Source organism: Oncorhynchus tshawytscha, linkage group LG16 (genome assembly GCF_018296145.1).
Source record: "Oncorhynchus tshawytscha isolate Ot180627B linkage group LG16, Otsh_v2.0, whole genome shotgun sequence".
NCBI classification, from domain to species: domain Eukaryota; kingdom Metazoa; phylum Chordata; class Actinopteri; order Salmoniformes; family Salmonidae; genus Oncorhynchus; species Oncorhynchus tshawytscha.
This window is the reverse complement of record NC_056444.1, coordinates 55,810,144-55,833,425: the sequence shown is the minus strand read 5'-3', so window position 1 is coordinate 55,833,425 and position 23,282 is coordinate 55,810,144. Positions and strand designations below refer to the sequence as shown.

The window sequence follows — 23,282 nt, the reverse complement described above, 5'->3', positions numbered from 1 at the left end:
TCTATTTGAGCCAGTCTTCCATTTCCTTAATGCACACAGCTTTTGCTCATTTGCATAGTTATTTGTTTAATTCCAGCATTCACGTCCAGCATTTTAATACATTTCTTAATTTCCTGCACTAATGTGTTATCATTTACACACTGTAACCACGTTTCCATCCAGAGTTTATGCGAGTCATACCATATTTAAAAACAATCACAAAAGTTTCAGTACAATTTTTTAAATGCTGACAGAACTTGTTTGTTCAACATCTTTATGTCTGTAAAATGAAGTGTGAAAAATGGTGGTGGAAAATATTGAAATAATAAACATACAGAAGGAGGCTTTGAGGCACGCGATGATATGGTGTGTGGTTCTCCCATTACGACTCAGGGAAAACATGCAGTTTATTAGGCTATAGAAGAAATAAGTCATGATGAATTTCACAGGGTGGTGAAAGTGAATGGTGGGTCTTGATGCTCCTTTCCAATAAATATCTAGGGTCTTGTTTTACTGACATGTTTGATGCTTCACTGCCATTTGACCCCCCAAAAATGCTGACCACAACACTTGCGTTGCAAAATAAATGTAGTCATACATGTTATTCAATCATTGCACCCACGTGCGTCAACAAGCGTTGGAGTAGCCAGGTGCTAAAATAGAACTTGGTTCTATTTGTGATGCTTGATGTGCAGCAAGTACCGCCGCTCCTATCTCCTCATTGGTTTTTAGGAGCATATACCCACGTGGATGCTTGAAAGATGAACTGAAGTCCACCCTCCAGTCCAGTTGGTAGTGGTAATGCACCTTAAAAGTTGGTTGCCAACCGTCATATAAAGTCCAAAGAAGAAGAAGCCTGAAAGAGGATAGATTTCTAGAAACAAACTTTTACCCTTTTATCTGTGGATTATTTGTTGGAGTAGAGGACCTTGTGCATATCAGGTAAAATAACAACCCAATGTTTATATCCCAGGACAAATTTGCTAGCAACAGCAAGCTTGCTAGCTAAGATGCCATAAATGTTTAATGCTTTTTGACCTGTCCCCAAATTAATACAGATGGTTCAGAGTTCGTTTTGATATTTCAACCTGCGTGTCCTGATCGCGTCTGCTGTGGGTGGACAAAATCAACATACGCGCGATGGCGGCGCACGAGCGGTCTGGCCAGCATGTTAGGCTTTCCATAATAATCTCATCATGTAGACTAGACTACCTGCACAGCCTACCCACACTGTATCTGCGAGCTGTTGGCTAGAGCACACGTACCAAGACAATAGTAGGCACATTTGCTATTTAACGCAACAGTTGTGACAAAAGCTGTTGAAAATGCGATGAAAAGACATTGAACTTTAGATTTTATTTGGTACATGAAAACATTAGCGAAAAAATACATTTTGTCTGCACTACACCATCACGCAGTGATTATTTATCCACAACCAGTCCGTTTGGTGGAAACACCACTGGTGGAAAAATGCAAATATTTTCTTTATGCTTTCAAAGAAATATTCACATAAATCTGTCGCCAATTTAATGGAAACCTAGTTAATGTCATTTTTCTTTTGTCTTAGTATACCGCCATAAAAATAATAATCATAATAAATTACTTTTCCTTGACATAATAATTTGACTGACTGTGCATTTCCTGCAGTTGTACTTTCACCACTAGAGGGCGATCTGCCAATTACTGACTGTTTTCTTCTAGCCAGTTAGCTTGCAGTTCTCAGCTGTTGGCAGCCAATGGCTAGTTGTTTCTTACTGGCGATAAAAATGGATGATTGACATTCTTTTGAGTCAATACTGAATTATTTAATGTAACAAATCAAACCTCAAACAATTCCTTAAGATCCTGTGTTTATTTTAAACGGATTTATTTGCTGAAATGCCCAGCTTTTAAAAAAGGGACAGGCGGCTATTCACGTTTAATTGAAGTTTTACGGTATTTAGATATTTGTTTCCTTACCTTGAAAGCAGTCTATGGAGAAGCAGTGACTGAAATTCACACGTTGGTTTTGTGGAACTTTCCCTAATTTCACTGAACTATACCCAGGTGACTATGTTACAGCCGGAGTTGCGTGTGGTGAACACATTCACATTAACACTTGACCAAAAGACACACTCCTTAATTTGGCAGCCCCACCTTGCTTTAACTACTTATTACAAAAATAAGGAATGGGGCCGGAGAAATGTAACCACACGCAAATTCATAGATAGAGTACTCAGTACCTGTGCTGAACATTGGAGGCCTTTCTCAGGCCGTTGCTCCCCATCTCCTCTGCCTCGCTCATCCTCCTCAGAAGTTCTCTCTTCTCTACCAGCAATTTTTCATTCTCCTCCATAACTGTCCTGATCCAGTCTTTCTCCTGCATACCATAAGAGAGGAAGAGAGGTAGAGTCCTTCAAGCCTATCATCACTATTATTACTACTACAGCAACTGCTCATGCCACATCTCAATGCAGATGTCACTCTTTTCAAAAAGGGCAGACAAACCCATCTAGGGATGTTGAAAATTAGCATATAGCATCGGATGATTGTTACTTCAATGTGTTTGTACCTGTCCCTGTTCATGAAATGAACCATGAAACCAATGAAATGACTGAAAAACGGACAGACTGATTGACAGACAGACTGACCTTGTGGGAGAGGCTGGAGGCCAGGGCAAGGTCGTTCTCCAGTTTCTGGATGGTGCGGTCTCTCTGGGCCGTGGCCATCAGGAAGATCTGCTTGGCCTTCCTCAGCTTGGTCTTGTGCTGCGACTGTTTCTCATTGTACTTCCTGTAATGTGGAACGGGGAGGTGGGAGAGATGTTGGAGCGTTCATGATGTGTCATTGAGGTGTAGTTTAATATTAGTCTATAGTGTTTATGGTATTCATGGAGGATGTCATCTTAATGTTTGTGTATGTGTACAGTAAGTCGCTGGAGAGGGTGGTGTGTGTGAGCAAATGTGCCCTTATATATATATATATATATATATATTCCCTTTTCACACTATTGTGCACAAACTACCCGAACTGTGCTGACTGATATTTCCTTTCCAGCACAGTTCCAGCAACTGTGGTGGGATATGTAGCCAGGCCAGTTTGGTACAGTACTGTGAAAATCCTTTTATAGGCTACTTGATGAACAGGCTTCTGACCTGATGTAAGTGTCCAGCTGTGTGATGACCTGCTGGAGCTCCTCCTGGAGCCGTTCACTCTCCTGCTGACTGGCCACCAACTCCTCTCCCAGCTGAAGACACGACCTCTGGCTCTCTCTTTGCTGCAGACCAGAGCATGCATACGCAAAACACAACGTTCAATCTGTACTCCTTTTACTAGGGTTGACCCCATGGAGTCGAATTGACGAATATCAAATTATACAAATGACCTGATTTGAATAGTCATGAAATGACGTTTTTAACCTGAAGCTCGGCCTTTAAAAATACATACACTACTCAAAACATTAGCTTAAAAGGTGAATGAGGGCAGAGAAAAGTAACAGAACTACGGGATTGGAAACTCGCTTCAGAGGTAGATCCTGTAGGTATACTATTTGAGATAATTTCAAAAACATTAGCTGGTCACCAGTGAGCTTCCATGTTGCCATGGAACAAATAAAAAAATCCCAAAAGTGCAAACCCCACACCCCTGGCATTCTTGACAGACTAAAACAAACGCTCCAAGTTTTTGAAAAAATATCAAATAGTATTTGAACCCACGTATGGGCCCAGTATCAACTGACCTCCTCTCTGGCCTTGCCATGCTCGGCTTCCAGGACAGCTAGGCGTGTCTCCAGCTGCTGTGTGAGGTGTCTGAGCTCTGAGTTGTTGCGTCCCAGTGATACCTCCTTCCCCCTCAGAGAACGCACCTGCTGCTGCAGCTCCTCCTCCCTCTGCTCCAACAGCTTCCTGTTCAAGGGGGCAGTGATGTGGGGACATGAGATACAGCCATAGTGAGATCAGGCACTCAGTGTTAGGTGATGGTACTTTTAAAAGTGGCATCCTTTTTAATATAAATGTGCACTTTTTTTTTGCACTGATATTCTCGCACTGGCTCGATACACACACACACACTACAACAAACATAGACGCACACTACATACACTCACACAAACATATTGATGCCACTCACTCACACACTCCTCACATATGCTGCGGCTACTGTTTATCATCTATCCTGATTGCCTAGTCACCATTACCCCTACCTACATGTACATATTACCTCAATTACCTCGTACCCCTGCACATTGAGTCGGTACCGGTACTCCTTGTATATAGCCTTGTTAATGATATTTTATTGTGTTACTATTTCCTTGCTAAACTTTTCTTACTTATAACCATTTCACGGTAAAGTCTACACCTGTTGTATTTGGAGCATGTGACGAATAAAATCTGATTGAGCTACGAGTCTCTTTTTCATTGTGATCCCTGGAGGCCTTTTCTTCTGTCCTACAGCTCACTCAATGATCTTTAAAGGCTGCGGGGGTAAAAGCAATATAGTAGTGAGTGAGAGAGAGAGAAAAGATCCAAAGTAGTGTATTTTATAAAGTGCCCTGGTGTGCCTCAGCAGTCTATTATTCTCTGACTGTAGAGTACCACAGTATGAGTTATAATTCCCATAAAACATAGCAGTCAAAACATTTTTCCACCATTCATTTTTTCCAGAGGTTTTTAAAAACACTTAAAATAAGAGCTGCTTCTCATCTAGGCTTACCCTGGCGTGATGTTTTGATAGCCGTGTAAAAGCCAATTTATGCTTGATCGGAAAATGTGGTCTAAAGCGCCGTATGGACGGTGGTGACGCAATTGGGAGCCTCCGGAGGCACGCAGGGGCCAAATTGAGCTCCGCACCGACTCTCAAATTTTGTAACAATGCGGAGGGCTCCGTATAGCTCTGCATTGACATGATTGGTTGATGGTAGGTGAGGGCGGGAGGTCCTGTATAAACACAAACTCACTTCCTTGACAACAGCAAGAAGTACAGTATGAATGCCCTGATTTCTGCACGGCCAATGCAGACGGACGATTGACCATGCAGCGCCATGTCCTCTGCAAGTTTTAGTTTTTTTTTAAAATTTCACCTTTATTTAACCAGGTAGGCAAGTTGAGAACAAGTTCTCCTTTACAATTGCGACCTGGCCAAGAAAAAGCAAAGCAGTTCGACACATACAACAACAGAGTTACACATGGAGTAAAACAAACATATAGTCAATAATACAATAGAAAAATAAGTATATATACAATGTGAGCAAATGAGGTGAGATAAGGGACTCCAAAAAGTTTTGGGACACTGTCAAGTCCATGGATAAGAAGAGCGCCTCCTCCCCATTGCCCACAGCACTGAGGCTAGGTAACACGGTCACCACCGATAAATCCATGATAATTGAACATTTCAATAAGCATTTCTCAACGGCTGGTCATGCCTTCCTCCTGGCTACTCCAACCCCGGCCAAGAACTCCGCCTCCCCCGCAGCTACTCACCCAAGCCTCCCCAGCTTCTCCTTCACCCACATCCAGACAGCTGATGTTCTGAAAGAGCTGCAAAACCTGGACCCGTACAAATCAGCTGGGCTCGACAATCTGGACCCTCTCTTTCTAAAACTATCCGCCGCCTATTACCAGCCTGTTCAACCTCTCCTTCGTATCGTCCGAGATCCCTAAAGATTGGAAAGTTGCCGCGGTCATCCCCCTCTTCAAAAGGGGGTGACACCCTAAACCCAAACTGTTACAGACCTATATCCATCCTGCCCTGCCTATCTAAAGTCTTCGAAAGCCAAGTTAATAAACAGATCACTGACCATTTCGAATCACACCGTACCTTCTCCACTGTGCCGGCTTCCAAGCCGGTCACGGGTGCAGCTCAGCCACACTCAAGGTACTAAACGATATCATAACCGACATCGATAAAAGACAGTACTGTGCAGCCGTCTTCATCGACCTGGCCAAGGCTTTCGACTCTGTCAATCACCATATTCTTATCGGCAGACTCAATAGCCTTGGTTTTTCTAAGGACTGCCTCGCCTGGTTCACCAACTACTTTGCAGACAGAGTTCAGTGTATCAAATCGGAGGGCATGGTGTCCGGACCTCTGGCAGTCTATGGGGGTACCACAGGGTTCATTTCTTGGGCCGACTCTTTTCTCTGTATATATCAATGTCGTCGCTCTTGCTGCGGGCGATTCCCTGATCCACCTCTACGCAGACGACACCATATACATATACCATATACACCGTATACTTCTGGCCCTTCCTTGGACACTGTGCTAACTAACCTCCAAACAAGCTTCAATGCCACACAACACTCCTTCTGTGGCCTTCAACTGCTCTTAAACGCTAGTAAAACCAAATGCATGCTTTTCAACCATTCGCCCGACTAGCATCACCACCCTGGATGGTTCCGACCTAGAATATGTAGACAACTATAAATACCTAGGTGTCTGGCTAAACTGTAAACTCTCCTTCCAGACTCATATCAAACATCTCCAATCCAAAATCTGCATTCTATTTAGCAACAAAGCCTCCTTCACTCACGCCGTCAAACTTACCCTAGTAAAACTGACTATCCTACCGATCCTCGACTGCGGCGATGTCATCTACAAAATAGCTTCCAACACTCTACTAAGTAAACTGGATGCAGTCTATCACAGTGCCATCCATTTTGCTACCAAATCACCTTATACCACCCACCACTGCGAGCTGTATGCTCTAGTCGGCTGGCCCTCGCTACATATTCGTCGCCAGACCCACTGGCTCCAGTCTATGCTAGGTAAAGCTCCGCCTTATCTCAGCTCACTGGTCACGATAACAACACCCACCCGTAGCACACGTTCCAGCAGGTATATCTCACGGATCATCCCCAAAGCCAACACCTCATTTGGCCCACTCATTTGGCTCACTCTGCTGCCAGTGACTGGAACGAATTGCAAAAATCGCTTAAGTTGGAGACTTATTTCCCTCACCAACTTTAAACATCAACTATCTGAGCAGCTAACTGATCGCTGCAGCTGTACATAGTCAATCTGTAAATAGCCCACCCAATCTATCTACCTCATCCCCATACTGTTTTTGTTTTATTTACTTTTCTGCTCTTTTGCACACCAGTATCTCTACTTGCACATCATCATCTGCTCATTTATCACTCCAGTGTTAATCTGCTAAATTGTAATTATTCGCTCCTATGGCCTATTTATTGCCTACCTCCTCATGCCTTTTGCACACACTGTATATAGACTTTCTTTTTCCTACTGTGTCATTGACTTGTTTATTGTTTATCCATGTGTAACTCTGTTGTTGTCTGTGTCACACTGCTTTGCTTTATCTTGGCCAGGTCGCAGTTGCAAATGAGAACTTGTTCTCAACTAGCCTACCTGGTTAAATAAAGGTGAAAAAAAGGGAGGTAAAGGCAAAAAAAAAGGCCAATGTGGCAAAGTAAATACATTATAGCAAGTAAAACACTGGAATGGTAGATTTGCAGTGGAAGAATGTGCAAAGTAGAAATAGAAATAATGGGGTGCAAAGGAGCAAAATAAATAAATAAATACAGTAGGGGAAGAGGTAGTTGTTTGGGCTAAATTATAGATGGGCTATGTACAGGTGTAGTAATCTGTGAGCTGCTCTGACAGCTGGTGCTTAAAGCTAGTGAGGGAGATAAATGTTTCCAGTTTCAGAGATTTTTGTAGTTTGTTCCAGTCATTGGCAGCAGAGAACTGGAAGGAGAGGCGGCCAAAGGAGGAATTGGTTTAGGGGTGACCAGAGAGATATACCTGCCGGAGCTCGAGCTGATGTAAGGGGGGACTTTACCTAGCAGGGTCTTGTAGATGACTTGGAGCCAGTGGGTTTGGTGATGAGTATGAAGCGAGAGCCAGCCAACGAGAGCGTACAGGTCGCAGTGGTGGGTAGTATATGGGGCTTTGGTGACAAAACGGATGGTACTGTGATAGACTGCCTCCAATTCATTGAGTAGGGTATTGGAGGCTATTTTGTAAATGACATCGCCAAAGTCGAGGATCAGTTTTACGAGGGTATGTTTGGCAAGCATGAGTGAAGGATGCTCTGTTGCGAAATAGGAAGCCAATTCTAGATTTCATTTTGGATTGGAGATGTTTGATGTGAGTCTGGAAGGAGAGTTTACAGTCTAACCAGACACCTAGGTATTTGTAGTTGTCCACATATTCTAAGTCAGAACCGTCCAGAGTAGTGATGCTGGATGGGCGGGCAGGTGCAGGCAGCGATCGGTTGAAAAGCATGCATTTAGTTTTACTTGTATTTAAGAGCAGTTGGAGGCCACGGAAGGAGAGTTATATGGCATTGAAACTTGTCTGGAGGGTTTTTTACACAGTGTCCAAAGAAGGGCCAGAAGTATACAGAATGGTGTCGTCTGTGTTGAGGTGGATCAGAGACTCACCAGCAGCAAGAGCGACATCATTGATGTATACAGAGAAGAGTCGGCCCAAGAATTGAACCCTGTGGCACCCCCATAGAGACTGCCAGAGGCCCGGACAACAGGCCTTCCGATTTGACACTGAACACTATCAGAGAAGTAGTTGGTGAACCAAGCAAGGCAATCATTTGAGAAACCAAGGCTATCGAGTCTGCCGATGAGGATGTAGTGATTGACAGAGTCAAAAGCCTTGGCCACGTCAACGAATATGGCTGCACAGTATTGTTTCGTATCGATGGCGGTTAAGATATCGTTTAGGACCTTGAGTGTGGCTGAGGTGCACCCATGACCAGCTCTGAAACCAGATTGCACAGCGGAGAAGGTGCGGTGGGATTCGAAATGGTCGGTAATCTGTTTGTTGACTTGGCTTTCGAAGACCTTAGAAAGACAGGGTAGGATAGATATGGGTCTGTAGCTGTTTGGGTCTAGAGTGTCCCCCCCCCCTTTGAAGAGGGGGATGACCGCAGCTGCTTTCCAACCTTTGGGAATCTCAGACAACACGAAAGAGAGGATGAACAGGCTAGTAATAGGGGTTGCAACAATGTCGGCAGATAGTTTTAGAAAGAAAGGGTCCAGATTGTTTAGCCCGGCTGATTTGTAGGGGTCCAGATTTTGCAGCTCTTTCAGAACTTCAGTTGACTGGATTTGGTAGAAGGAGAAATGGGGAAGGCTTGGGCGAGTTGCTGTGGGGGGTGCAGTGCTGTTGACCGGGGTAGGGGTAGCCAGGTGAAAAGCATGGCCAGCCGTAGAAAAATGCTTATTGAAATTCTCAATTATAGTGGATTTATCGGTGGTGACAGAGTTTCCTATCCTCAGTGCAGTGGGCAGCTGGGAGGAGGTGTACTTATTCTCCATGGACTTTACAGTGTCCCAGAACTTTTTTGAGTTTGTGTTGACACAAATTGACAAAACACCTGTTAGCAAAGGTGTCAGCTAGAGATGACATGCAGGAGCCTGCAGGGATTTGTAGTTTTGCATGATGATGTCTACTTTGATGCTAATTAGCATTTTCAAATCAGAGTAAATAGAGCCAAATATATTTATAAAAGAGTCGCCTTGTCCGAGAGAGATTTACATGCTTATCAAAACGTCACACCAGGGTAAGCCTACACAAACACAGCCCTTATTTTAAGTGTTTCTAAAATGGGGAAAATGTATGGTGTTTGACAGCTAGGTTTTATGGGTATTATGACACCTCCAATGTGTGGCTCTGCACCAACCCTCACTATCACACACACACTACGAGTTGGAAAAGGAACCAGACTAAATTGAATTGAAATGAGTTAACCACTTGGGGGCAAATCCATTGACATCAATTCATGACTAAGTGAAAATTTGACTTACGTGGAAGTTACCAATCGCCCCTTGACCAGTGCGGGTCAATGGGATATTCAGCTATCCAATGCCTCTGCTTTCTTTACACTAGTAATCACCTCTGGAGCTGGTCCTCCAGCTGTCTGGCTCGGAGAGAGGAGAGGGTGTCGGACATGTCCCTACTGTCCCTCTCTAGCCGGCTGGTCTCCCCGGCCCGGGCTTCCTCCAGACGAAGCTGGTGGTGGGCACTCTTCAGCTTCTGCTGCAGCTCCAACACCTACAGAACACAGCCAGGTCACAGTAAGGGGTTCACTTACATGAAAGAATATACATACTTTTGGGAGGGTCCAAAAAGCTTTATAGTTTAAAAAGTATAAATATTGGGTGAAATACCTGATAACTTACACAATAGAGAAAAGTACCTCTTGAAGGTCCTACTGGCAGCCAGTAAAAAGGCTATCACTAAGAAATGGCTACAAAAAAGACCCTCCCACAGTAACACAATGGATAGACATTGTAAAAGAAATACACCACATGGAGCATATGACCTTTGCTTTAAGAACACAAGAAGAGAGAGGTTAGGAATACTGGGAAAAATGGGTTTCATACTTGAAAAAGGTCTAATTCAAAGATGTAACTAATATGATGAACGTATGACGTGCACTGTAACTGCCAGATCTTTTTTGTTGTTCTTTTATTTTACTTTATTTGTGTTCCTACAATAAAAACAAAGTATAAAAATTAAAAAATAAAATAAAAGTATAAATATTAGCAAAAAAACAGCAAATGGCAAACTAAGTTGAGCCAAGCTGCATATTATAAAGTTAGATTGGTGTGTCTAGCTTAAACTGTTGAAGAGCAGGATGTGTTGATGTGTTTGCACTGAAAGGACAAATGTTTCTGTAAAATATGATGAATCAAAAACCCTAAATGGCATGTTCCACTATCGCTAAGCAATCATGATGGCTCAGTATTGAGTGAGAACTGAGGAACCTTCTTGTCTGCGGAGATGACGCGGACTCTCTCTGCTTGAAGCTCCTCCTGCAGGCTTGCATTGGTGTTGCGGCTCTGCCCGCTGCGAGCCAGCTCCAGTTCCAGCTCTCGGAGCCTGTGCTGCAGCCGCTCCATCTCCGCAGCCTGCCCCGAGCCACTCTTCTCTGCCTGGGAAAGCTTTGCCTGGGCCTGCTTTAGCTCCGCACACACCTGGGAAAGGAAGTCCACATTTCGCATCCCCAAAGCACAAAATGACTGTGTGCTGAAACTCCAAATGTAAGTGTGGTGAAGATAATTACCTCTCGCACACAATGACAATAAGTGGATGAGCAGATGGATCTGGGCATGGGTGGTGATGTAAATGTTTGTGTGCGTATTTATGTTGTCGTTTGTATGTGTATGTTTTGTATTGTTAAAAAATATCACTTGGAAATGTCCTTGTTTTTTAAAGAAAAGCAATTTTTTTATCCACTAAAATAACATCAAATTGATCAGAAATACAGTGTAGACATTGTTAATGATGTAAATGACTATTGTAGCAGGAAACAGCAGATTTTTTATGGAATATCTATAGGTGTACAGAGGCCCATTATCAGCAACCATCACTCAATGGCACGTTGTGTTAGCTAATCCAAGTTTTTAATTTTAAAAGGCTAATTGATCATTAGAAAACCCTTTTACAATTATGTTAGCACAACTGAAAACTGTTGTGCTGATTAAAGAAGCAATACAACTTGCTTTCTTTAGACTAGTTGAGTATCTGAGAGTTGAGAGTTTTGTCCTACTATCCAGGTCTGTACTCAAACAGTACTTCTCCTTTTAACTTCTCCTTTTAAAAATCCACCTCTAAAAACAAGTCTCTCACCGTTGCCACCTGCTATAGACCACCCTCTGCCCCCAGCTGTGCTCTGGACACCATATGTGAACTGATTGCCCCCCATTTATCTTCAGAACTTGTCCTGCTAGGTGACCTAAACTGGGACATGCTTAACACCCCAGCCATACTACAATCTAAGATTGCTGTCCTCAATCCCCACAAAAATGATCAATGAACTTACCCGGTACCTCCCCAAAGCCGTAAACACGGGCACCCTCATAGATATCATCCTAACCAACTTGCCCTCTAAATACACCTCTGCTGTTTTCAACCAAGATCTCAGTGATCACTCCCTCATTGCCTGCATCCGTAATGTGTCAGCGGTCAAACGAACTCCACTCAAGACTGTCAAATGCTCCCTGAAACACTTCAGCGAGCAGGCCTTTCTAATCGACCTGGCCCGGGTATCCTGGAAGGATATTGACCTCATCCCATCAGTAGAGGATGCCTGGTTATTTAAAAAAAAATGCCTTCCTCACCATCTTAAATAAGCATTCCCCATTCAAGAAATGTAGAACCAGGAACAGATATAGCCCTTGGTTCTCTCCAGACCTGACTGCCCTTAACCAACACAAAAACATCCTATGGCGTTCTGCATTAGCATCGAACAGCCCCCGTGATATGCAACTTTTCAGGGAAGTTAGAAACCAATATACACAGGCAGTTAGAAAAGCCAAGGCTAGATTTTCAAGCAGAAATTTGCTTCCTGCAACACAAACTCAAAAAAGTTCTGGGACACTGTAAAGTCCATGGAGAATTAGTACACCTCCTCCCAGCTGCCCACTGCACTGAGGATAGGAAACTCTGTCACCACCGATAAATCCACTATAATTGAGAATTTCAATAAGCATTTTTCAACAGTTGGCCATGCTTTCTACCTGGCTACCCCAACCCCGGTCAACAGCACTGCACCCCCCACAGCAACTCACCGAAGCCTTCCCCATTTCTCCCAAATCCAGTCAGCTGATGTTCTGAAAGAGCTGCAAAATCTGGACCCCTACAAATCAGCCGGGCTAGACAATCTGGGCCCTTTCTTTCTAAAACTATCTGCCGAAATTGTTGCAACACCTATTACTAGCCTGTTCAGCCTCGCTTTCGTATCGTCTGAGATTCCGAAAGATTGGAAAGCTGCCGCTGTCATCAGGGGGATGAAAAAGGGGGTGACACTCCAGACCCAAACTGCTACAGACCTATATCTATCCTACCCTGTCTTTCTAAGGTCTTTGAAAGCCAAGTTAACAAACAAAGCCACGCTCAAGGTCCTAAACGACATCATAACCGCCATCGATAAGAGACATTACTGTGCAGCCGTATTCATCGACCTGGCCAAGGCTTTCAACTCTGTCAATCACCACATCCTCATTGGCATACTCGATAGCCTTGGTTTCTCAAATTATTGCCTCGCCTGGTTCAACAACTACTTTTCTGATCGAGTTCTGTGTCAAATCGGAAGGCCTGTTGTCTGGGCCTCTGGCAGTCTCTATGGGGGTGCCACAGGGTTCAATTCTCGGGCCGACTCTCTTCTCTGTATACATCAATGAGGTCGCTCTTGCTGCTGGTGAGTCTCTGATCCACCTCTACGCAGACGACACCATTCTGTATACTTCTGGCCCTTCTTTGGACACTGTGTAAACAACCCTCCAGACAAGTTTCAATGCCATATAACTCTCCTTCCGTGGCCTCCAACTGCTCTTAAATAAAAGTAAAACTAAATGCATGCTTTTCAACCGATCACTGCCTGCACCTGCCCAACCGTCCAGCATCACTACTCTGGACGGTTCGGACTTAGAATATGTGGACAACTACAAATACCTAGGTGTCTGGTTAGACTGTAAACTCTCCTTCCAGACTCACATCAAACATCTCCAATCCAAAGTTAAATCTAGAATTGGCTTCCTATTTCGCAACAAAGCATCCTTCACTCATGCTGCCAAACATACCCTCGTAAAACTGACCATCCTACCGATCCTTGACTTTGGCGATGTCATTTACAAAATAGCCTACAATACCCTACTCAATAAATTGGATGCAGTCTATAACAGTGCCATCCGTTTTGTCACCAAAGCCCCATATACGACCCACCACTGCGACCTGTACGCTCTCGTTGGCTGGCCCTCGCTTCATACTCGTCGCCACTGGCTGGCTCCAGGTCATCTACAAGACCCTGCTAGGTAAAGTCCCTCCTTATCTCAGCTCACTGGTCACCATAGCAGCACCCACCTGTAGCACGCGCTCCAGCAGGTTTATCTCTCTGGTCACCCCCAAAACCAACTCCTACTTTAGCCGCCTCTCCTTCCAGTTCTCAACTGTCAATGACTGGAACGAACTACAAAAATCTCTGAAACTGGAAACATTTATCTCCCTCACTAGCTTTAAGCACCAGCTGTCAGAGCAGCTCACAGATTACTGCACATAACCCATCTATAATTTAGCCTAAACAACTACTTCTTCCCCTTATTTATTTAGCTCCTTTGCACCCCATTATTTCTATTTCTACTTTGCACATTCTTCCACTGCAAATCTACCATTCCAGTGTTTTACTTGCTGTATTGTATTTACTTCGCACCATGGCCTTTTTTTGCCTTTACCTCTCTTATCTCACCTCATTTGCTCACATTGTATATAGACTTATTTTTCGACTGTATTATTGACTGTATGTTTGTTTTACTCCATGTGTAACTCTGTGTTGTTGCATGTGTCGAACTGCTTTGCTTTACCTTGGCCAGGTCGCAATTGTAAATGAGAACTTGTTCTCAACTTGCCTACCTGGTTAAATAAAGGTGAAATAAATAAAAAATCTGGAGCATCAACATTTTGTGGGTTCGATTACAGGCTCAAAATGGCCAGAAACAAAGACCTTTCTTCTGAAACTCATCAGTCTATTCTTGTTTTGCGAAATGAAGGTTATTCCATGTGAGAAATTACCAAGTCACTGAAGATCTCGTACAACGCTGTGTACTACTGCGTTCACAGAACAGCGCAAACTGTCTCTAACCAGAATAGAAAGAGGAGTGGGAGGCCCCAGTGCATAACTGCGCAAGAGGACAAGTACATTAGTGTCTAGATTGAGAAACAGATGCCTCACAAGTCATCAACTGGCAGCTTCATTAAATAGTACCTGCAAAACGTCAACAGTGAAGAGGCGACTCCGGGATGCTGGCCTTCTAGGCAGAGTTCCTCTGTCCAGTGTCTGTGTTCTTTTGCTCATCTTAATCTTTTATTTTAATTGGCCAGTCTCCGATATGTCTTTTTCTTTGCAACTCTGCCTAGAAGGCCAGCATCCCGGAGTAACCTCTTCACTGTTGACATTGAGACTGGTACCTTTTGCGGGTACTATTTAATGAAGCTGCCAGTTTGATGTTATTTTAAAAATGGACAACTAAAAAAAAGTGTTCTTTCAAAAACAAGGGCATTTCTAAGTGACCCCAAAATTGTGAATGGTAGTGTACAGTCGTGGCCAAAAGTTTTGAGAATAACACAAATGTTAATTTTCACAAAGTCTGCTGCCTCAGTTTGTATGATGGCAATTTGCATATACTCCAGAATGTTATGAAGAGTGATCAGATGAATTGCAATTAATTGCAAAGTCCCTCTTTGCCATGCAAATTAACCGAATCGCCCCCCCAAAATGCCACTGCATTTCAGCCCTGCCACAAAAGGACCAGCTGACATCATGTCAATGATTCTCTCGTTAACACAGTGTGTTGACAAGGACAAGGCTGGAGATCACTCTGTCATGCTGTTCGAGTTTGAATAACAGACTGGAAGCTTCAAAAGGAGGGTGGTGCCTGGAATCATTGTTCTTCCTCTGTCAACCATGGTTACCTTCAAGGAAAAACATGTCATCATTGCTTTGCACAAAAAGGGCTTCACAGGCAAGGATATTGCTGCCAGTAAGATAGCATCTAAATCAACCATTTATCGGATCATCAAGAACTTCAAGGAGAGTTGTTCAATTGTTGTGAAGAAGGCTTCAGGGCGCCCAAGAAAGTCCAGCAAGCGCCAGGACCGTCTCCTAAAGTTGATTCAGCTGCGGGATCGGGGCACCACCAGTACAGAGCTTGCTCAGGAATGGCAGCAGGCCAAGACTTTTGGAGGATGGCCTGGTGTCAAGAAGGGCAGCAAAGAAGCCACTTATCTCCAGGAAAAACATCAGGGACAGAGTGATAGTCTGCAAAAGGTACAGGGATTGGACTGCTGAGGACTGGGGTAAAGTAATTTTCTCTGATGAATCCCCTTCTGATTGTTTGGGTCACCCGGAAAAAAGTTTGTCCAGAGAAGACAAGGTGAGTGCTACCATCAGTACTGTGTCATGCCAACAGTAAAGCATCCTGAGAACATTAATGTGTGGTGTTGCTTCTCAGCCAAGGGAGTGGGCTCACTCACAATTTTGCCTAAGAACACAGCCATGAGTAAAGAATGGTACCAACACATCCTCCGAGAGCAACTTCTCCCAACCATCCAGGAACAGTTTGGTGACGAACAATGCCTTTTCCAGCATGATGAAGCACCTTGCCATAAGGCAAAAGTGATAGCTAAGTGGCTTGGGGAACAAAACATCGATATTTTGGGTCCATGGCCAGGTCAATCCTCAAGAGGCAGGTGGACTAACAGAAACCCACACATTCAGACAAACTCCAAGCATTGATTATGCAAGAATGGGCTGCCATCAGTCAGGATGTGGCCCAGAAGTTAATTGACAGCATGCCAGGGCAGATTGCAGAGGTCTTGAAAAAGAACACTGCAAATTTTGAAGCTTTGCATCATCTTCATGTACTTGTCAATAAAAGCCTTTGACACTTATGAAATGCTTGTAATTATACTTCAGCATTCCTGACAAAAATATCTAAAGACACTGAAGCAGCAAACTTTGTGGAAATGAATGTGTCATTCTCAAAACCTTTGGCCATATATATATATATATATATAAATAAAACAATGTTTTAAGAGGATAACAAGATAATGTCTAGGCTCGATGGTGGTACGATTTAATGGGCGAATCCTAACTTCCACTTAAGCATTTAAGTCTCAGTCCCATTGACATCAATGCATGACTAAGTGAAACTGTCAATGAAAGTTAGAATTGGCCATCATGGAACATGTAGTAGTGTTAAGTGTACCTTGATCTTCTCCTGGTCCAGGAGGGCGTTGTGCCTCTTGAGGTCCAGGTTCTTCTCTCTCTCGTAGCGTAGCTCCCTCTCAGCCGAGGTGAACAGACTCTGGGCTCTCTGGAGGTCCTGCTTCAGCTGCTTGCTCTCCTCAGCTTTCTGCCCCAGCACAGAGTCCTGGGACTGGGGAGGCATTGGGGAAGAGGGATGGTGGGGGAACAGATAAGCCACTGAATTGGAAGGGCTGGTTCACCTCAAAAAGGATAATATCAGCCAATATTTCAAAAAGTGCTGCGTGAGAAACTTTTTCCCTGGCTTTATATTTGTGTTTATATTAGGGACTAGACATTTTGTTTCTTAGACTTTAGTGCATCAGGTGTGACAGTAATTTGATTGAGTAATTTTGGCTCCCGTCCCGGGATAACGTTGAGTAATATTGGCTTATCGTTGTTCAGTGCATTATGCGTGACAGTATTGATTGAGTTACACTGACAGGCCGTTGAGGGGACATTGGGTACTGACCTTAGTGCGGGCCTGGGCCTCGTTGATCTGGGCCTGCAGGGCCAGCTGGTGCTGATTGGCCAGCTGCCGCTCCTCCTCCAGGGTGGCGTGCAGACGACTCAGCTCACACTTTAGAGACGCCAGCTAGGCGAGGAGTGCAGAGCACACACGCACGCACACACAGAACACACAGAAAGACAGAGACAGACACAAAATCTTTGTTATGGAAGATACATCAATTATCAGTGATTGTTTATGTATGTGGCGACACAATTCGATATTCATACATCCTTTGGCTTGTCATAAATCAGACAAGATGTTTTTCTATTTAAGACCCTATGAAAGTAACCATGTTCACCTTATGTTTCTATGTGAATGCTTATCCAGGTACCTGGTTGAGGCATTCGTCTTTGGTCCTCTCTGTCAGGAGGAAGCTGTAGTCTGATTCTGGGGTATCCTGTCTGGGCCTGGTGGGTCCTGCGGTCTCCTGTCGGGTCTGGGTGGAGAGTTGGAGTTGTTCCCTGAGCCGGAGTAGCTCGATGCCCAGTCTCTCCTTCTCCCCTTCAGCGGTCAGCTTCTCCCGGACCCGCTCACTCAGCTGGGCCTGGAGGTCTGCGGCCCGCCTCCTCTCCTGCACCATCTCATCCCTGAAATTTGGCATGGACAGGCAGACGTGGGAACTGTTACCGTGGCATCATTGAGTGTGACCTGACTAAGACGCATGACTGTATGGCAACCTAACAGTACACAACCGCAAGGCCATACGGGGGAGTGTGAGGACGACAGATTGGAGGGAACGGTACAAGGAATCATAGGGATAGAGCTGCACTCTGTAGAGGACAATTACACCAACCGGTGCCGCAACAAGGCTCACTGTATAATCATGTGTACCACATAACAAAAGAAAATCACATTTCAAACCTCCAGTCACAAAATGACTATGTAAAGGAAAGGTCAGTCTAAAGTGGTGCTCACCAACCTTTGAGTCAAAATCACTTTCAGTCAAAAAGCAAGCCGAGATCTACCGCTTTTTTAAAACGTGAAAAATGTAAGCCTGTGCAACATTAATAAAACCAGTTCTGTAGGAATAAACTTTGTGCATTAGGCCTAATACATGATCACAGAATATTGGCTATGTGTCTGGCCTGCTAATATTGTTCTTCTCAGGCCATATTAGATCTCAAAACGTGAGCTTTGACAACAAAACTGATCAGTTGTATATCTTGTGAAGCACAGCGGAGCATAAATGGAAATAATTGTATTTTTTTATTGACCAGAGGGATACCGTCCTCCTACTGATGGTGAAACGCGAGTTGCACCGCATTATTTCTGCCGCATGCACAACTGAACGTTGTTTCTATGACCAGAGAAACTCAAGTATTCCCTGCTATTAAAATAGACATAACGAGCTGCTGACAATAAAAGAAACGCAGGTCTATCGATACACTTGGCTGCTAATTCAGTGCAGCGCGAGAGTCGGGAGAAGCACGTTTTATGTTTAATAGAAACTTTGTTGACAGTGCTGAATAAAAACTTCAACATGAACTCACTCATAGAAACAGCAGCTCTTTGCTGTATTCTTTGACAGTTGCTCTCTGGTACGCTGGTATCAAACTTTGCTGTGGGGTCGCGGAAGCTGTACTAGTAGGCACGTTGATTTGAGCTATGCGATTGGCCAGGTCAGTAGGCGCACTTGAGTAGGCGGAGTTTGCACCTTCAGACAAATGAAATGGTTCAAAATAGGAACACTTTGCCTAACCGGCGCGCCGGGCTTCTGAATCAAGTGCACTTCCGCCAAAAGCGCAAAGTCGAAATAAAAAATATATAAAGGAACGCAAGCCTTTATCGTTGGCTTTTCTACAGAAATGTTTGGCGATCAACAAAGAATGCCTAGAAGATCTACCGGTTGGTGACCACTGGTCTAGATAATGACCACACACACAATCTATTGTCTAGATAATGACCGCAGTGTGCAATGCTCTTCCTCCAAGCAGGAGAGCACCGAAGTGAGTCGCTCCACTTTCGCTCCCAGCTCCTCCACCTGCGTCCTGCTCTCCCTCAGGTCCTCCTGGGTCCGGCTGCTCTCTGTCTGGTGCTCCCGGTCACTCTGGAGTCTGCTCTGAGCTCGCTCCAACTGGGCCACCTGCCGTGAGCACAAAGTGAATGAAAAACACTTTCACTAGACATTTTTGTCTATTCAGATCAATAGAAAATTATTCCGTTTGGCAGCTTCACTCCTACGACACAATAGTCTCTTGATCAGTGCAGTCGAATACAATGATGGATAGATTTGAAATTCATCACAAACCGAACACTATTGCCCAAGTCGCACTATAGGGCCGCCTCAAACCATACTTTGCTGGCCCAAACTGTACTTTTATCTTGGCCTTTTCAGCCCGGTTTCAGCATTTAACCAGGTCAGCCCAGTATATCTCAGCTTGGCCCTATAGTGTGAATCAGAGTTTGTGTTTTTGATGAACGTATAACAAAGGTGTACAGACTGTATTCAGTGGTGAATGATGGCAGGGGCAATTTGGTGAATTCAACTCACTTTCTCTTCCAAGATTCCCTTTTCCCCTTTAACTTGCGTTAGGCTCTTGATGAGCGTTTTCCCTTGTTGACATTCAGTTTGCAGGCCCTGTATCTCCAATCGCAACTTCCTCAGCTCCCTCTCATCTCTCTGCAGTGTCTTGAGGTGACAGACAATCAGACAATGACAGTATTATCAATAAACAACTATAGTTGCTAAAGCTATACTACTACAGATGAAACTACAGCTATGAAACCAAAGGAAAAATATCTTGCTGTTGTGTATTTCCAAATGATTGAGATAGCATGTGGAAAGGTTACAACAGCCTTTAGGTTAAAACCATGCGAGATGTATTCAGGGGACAAAGTAGGCCCCTGATAGATATCTATCCAATGGAGGAGGCTGACCAATTCAACCACTGGAGGTAACCAATTATGTGTATAAACCCTGGATGGCTGACAGGGAGTGCTGTATTGAACCCACCGCACAGCCATCTTGGTTATCCTCCATTGTAAAAAAGATTTTGGAAGCGATAGAAATGCATTTATGTCTATATACATTTTTGCCAAGTATATTCTACTACAGACACTTTAAAGCATACTTAAATTATATTGTGTTAACTAAACATTAAAAAGAAAATATCTAATATCTATTTTTTGGAGTACTAACGTTACTGTCCCCACTACAACAACAAAAATACATGTAATTTTGCCCTTGAAAACATTTAATTGAAATACTGTAGAATTCCATTCATTCCTATGGACGATTGCTCCTACTGGGGAGTGCCATAATGGCCGACCAGTGGCTTCAAAGCCTCTCAATGAGCAATGCAGCAGCAATTCTGTAATCCAGGGTTTATATATAGTATGGTCAAATTTCTGCAAAGAAACCACTACTAAAGAACACCAATAAGAAGAGACTTGCTTGGGCCAAGAAACACGAGCAATCGACATGAGACTGGTGGAAATCTGTCCTTCGGTCTGAAGAGTTCAAATTTGAGATTTTTGGTTCCAACCACCGTGTCTTTGTGAAATGCAGAGTAGGTGAAAGGAGGATCTCCGCATGTGTGGTTCCAACATGAAGCATGGAGGAGGAGGTGTGATGGTGTGGGGGTGCTTTGCTGGTGACACTGTTGGTGATTTATTTAGAATTCAAGGCACACTTAACCAGCATGGCTACCACAGCATTCTTCAGCGATACGCTATCCCATCTGGTTTGCGCTTCGTGGGACTATCATTTGTTTTTCAACAGGACAATTACCCAAAACACACCTCCAGGCTGTGTAAGGTCTATTTGACCAAGAAGGAGAGTGATGGAGTGCTGCATCAGATGACCTGGCCTCCACAATCAGCCGACCTCAACCCAATTGAGATGGTTTGGGATAAGTTGGACCACAGAGTAAAAGAAAAGCAGCCAACAAGTGCTCAGCATATGTGTGAACTCCTTCAACACTGTTGAAGCTGGATGAGAGAATGCCAAGCGTGTGCAAAGCTGTCACGGTGGCAACTTTGAAGAATCTTAAATACAAAAAGTATTAAACAAAATATTTTATACCTACATGATTCCATATGTGTTATTTCATAGCTTTGATGTCTTCACTATTATTCTACAATGTAGAAAATAGTTTTAAAAAATAAAGAAAAACCCTTGAATGAGTAGGTGTGTCCAAACTTTTGACAGGTACTGGACATCATTGGACTTCGCAAAACCCATTATTCTACCTAGCATGCATTGCAGCGTACCTCTTTGTTATTTTTAAGTGCAGCCTGGGCAGAGCCGAGGTCTACCTCCAGCTGTCTCCTCCAATCCTTCTCTTCGGTCAGACGAGCCTCTAGCAGGGCCACCCTCTCCTGGCTGCTGTCCCTTAACTAGGTAGGGGAGGCAGAAAAACATATTACAGTTGGTAAAAGTCCTTATTCACTGATGAAAGTTCAGTTATTTTTGATAGTCCTTCCTGTTTTGTGGTTAGGGGCAACTTGTAGTTGGATAAGACAAAACAATGGCACAGGCAAGTCAGTTTAGAGTGGAAATTTACAAGCTAACAGCACAATGTTTTCCTACCTGATGTAAGTACGTCTCGGTCTCTCTGCCGACGACACCTCCATCCTTCAGTACCTGGTCCTGAGCACATATCTTCTTCAGCTCTGCCTCTAGGGTTTTAATCTGTGAGTGGACGTTTAAAAAGGAACACTATCATTTATAACCTCATATTCATTATCTCCAGCACCATAACAGTGTCTAAATCTGTGAAGAGATTGTCTATGTTTTGTTGGCAAAAAGTCCTTAGAATTTCTCTCTTGATTATGTCATTTCTATCCCTTCTCGTTCAGCCCCCTCTCCCACCTTGCGGTGCAATCCCTCGAGTTCAGCCCCCTCTCCCACCTTGCGGTGCAGTCCCTCGAGTTCACCCTCGTGGAGTTGGCACTCCTCCTTGCTGGCGTTCTGGGCCTCTCCCAGTAGCGCCTCCAGCTCTTCGTTCCTCTCCACCAGGTCCTCCTGCTCCCGCTGCAGCCTTTGCATGCGCCGCTGCAGCTCCCGCAGCTGGCAGCCCACGTCCTCCACAGCCTCGCGACACCTGCAGGACAGGGTGAGAGAGTCAGGGAGATTGTGTGAGAAGTGTGTACGAGAGAGGGAGGGAGAGAAAGAAAGACAGTGTGAGATATGCGAGGAGGTTAAGGGGAGGGAGAGAGAAAGATGGCACGAGGGAGTAAGATAAATGTGTGAGAGGGAGAGAGTGTGTCAGAAAGAGAGAACAAGAAAGATGTCAGATCATTGATGAACGGCAACTGCTGACGTAAAAGGGCTTCATTAAATACATTTGATTGAACAGCGTGAATGCTACTTCTTATGACTGACATGAGGTGACTCCTGGTCAGCGCAACCAGAGAAAGACCTCTGAACAGAATGATTCTACAGATGCAGGATTAACCTAATTATTGCAATGGGGCTGAGGGTGCATCCATACCTTTTATGAATCTGCTCCTGCTCCTCAGGTTTCGATGTGGCCAACAACAGCATAGGCAGATCTTTAGGGTGCTCACTGCTATTGCCTTCCCCCTGACAAATACAAACATTGTTGTACACACATCATTCCTTCTGTACAAGAAACACAGCCTCACAAGGCACATAAAAGTACTAACCACATCCCATAGTGATGGGAGTTTGTCAGTCTGTGACATTACTGTTCGAGCTTACAAAGAATCAGCTAGGTAATATGTGGTAACAATATTTTAGGGCCCAAAAAGTAGGCTTATAGGTTTAGTCAATGCGCACCACCTGTAAGAGGGTTTTCTTCTCAGAGTCAAGGGAGCGCACTCGCTCTCTCAGAACCCGGATTTCCCCATCCAGTCTTTCATTGTGCTCCTTCGCCCTCTGCAGCTCCAGCGTATCTAAGGAAAACAAACAAGCATTGTGTAGAGGGGCTTCACATGGACCTCCACAAATAAAGTGCTACTTAATAAGTGCTATTACAGAGCATTGGGAAAGTTCAGACCCCTTCACTTTTTACTCATTTTGATACGTTCCAGCCTTCAATCTACACACATTACCCCATACTGACAAAGCAA

The 23,282-nt window shown here is 44.1% G+C and overlaps 1 protein-coding gene across 5 annotated transcripts in view; it reads right to left on the bottom strand.

Moving 5' to 3' along the window:
• Positions 1–23,282, bottom strand: part of ccdc30 (coiled-coil domain containing 30) — a 44,114-nt gene that overhangs the window by 5,713 nt on the left and 15,119 nt on the right. For 3 of the 5 annotated variants that reach the window (XM_042299377.1, XM_042299379.1, XM_042299381.1), the window contains 16 exons: positions 22,990–23,105; positions 22,682–22,773; positions 22,099–22,291; positions 21,778–21,879; positions 21,459–21,584; positions 19,738–19,875; positions 19,151–19,329; positions 17,578–17,833; positions 17,208–17,330; positions 16,698–16,868; positions 10,701–10,910; positions 9,827–9,984; positions 3,698–3,863; positions 3,114–3,235; positions 2,610–2,751; positions 2,202–2,338 (listed from right to left, as the gene is read on the bottom strand). In XM_042299377.1, the coding sequence (XP_042155311.1) occupies positions 2,202–2,338; positions 2,610–2,751; positions 3,114–3,235; positions 3,698–3,863; positions 9,827–9,984; positions 10,701–10,910; positions 16,698–16,868; positions 17,208–17,330; positions 17,578–17,833; positions 19,151–19,329; positions 19,738–19,875; positions 21,459–21,584; positions 21,778–21,879; positions 22,099–22,291; positions 22,682–22,773; positions 22,990–23,105 (2,431 nt within the window). The remainder of the gene's footprint in view (positions 1–2,201; positions 2,339–2,609; positions 2,752–3,113; positions 3,236–3,697; positions 3,864–9,826; positions 9,985–10,700; positions 10,911–16,697; positions 16,869–17,207; positions 17,331–17,577; positions 17,834–19,150; positions 19,330–19,737; positions 19,876–21,458; positions 21,585–21,777; positions 21,880–22,098; positions 22,292–22,681; positions 22,774–22,989; positions 23,106–23,282) is intronic. The other 2 variants (XM_042299378.1, XM_042299380.1) reach the window with 1 other exon arrangement.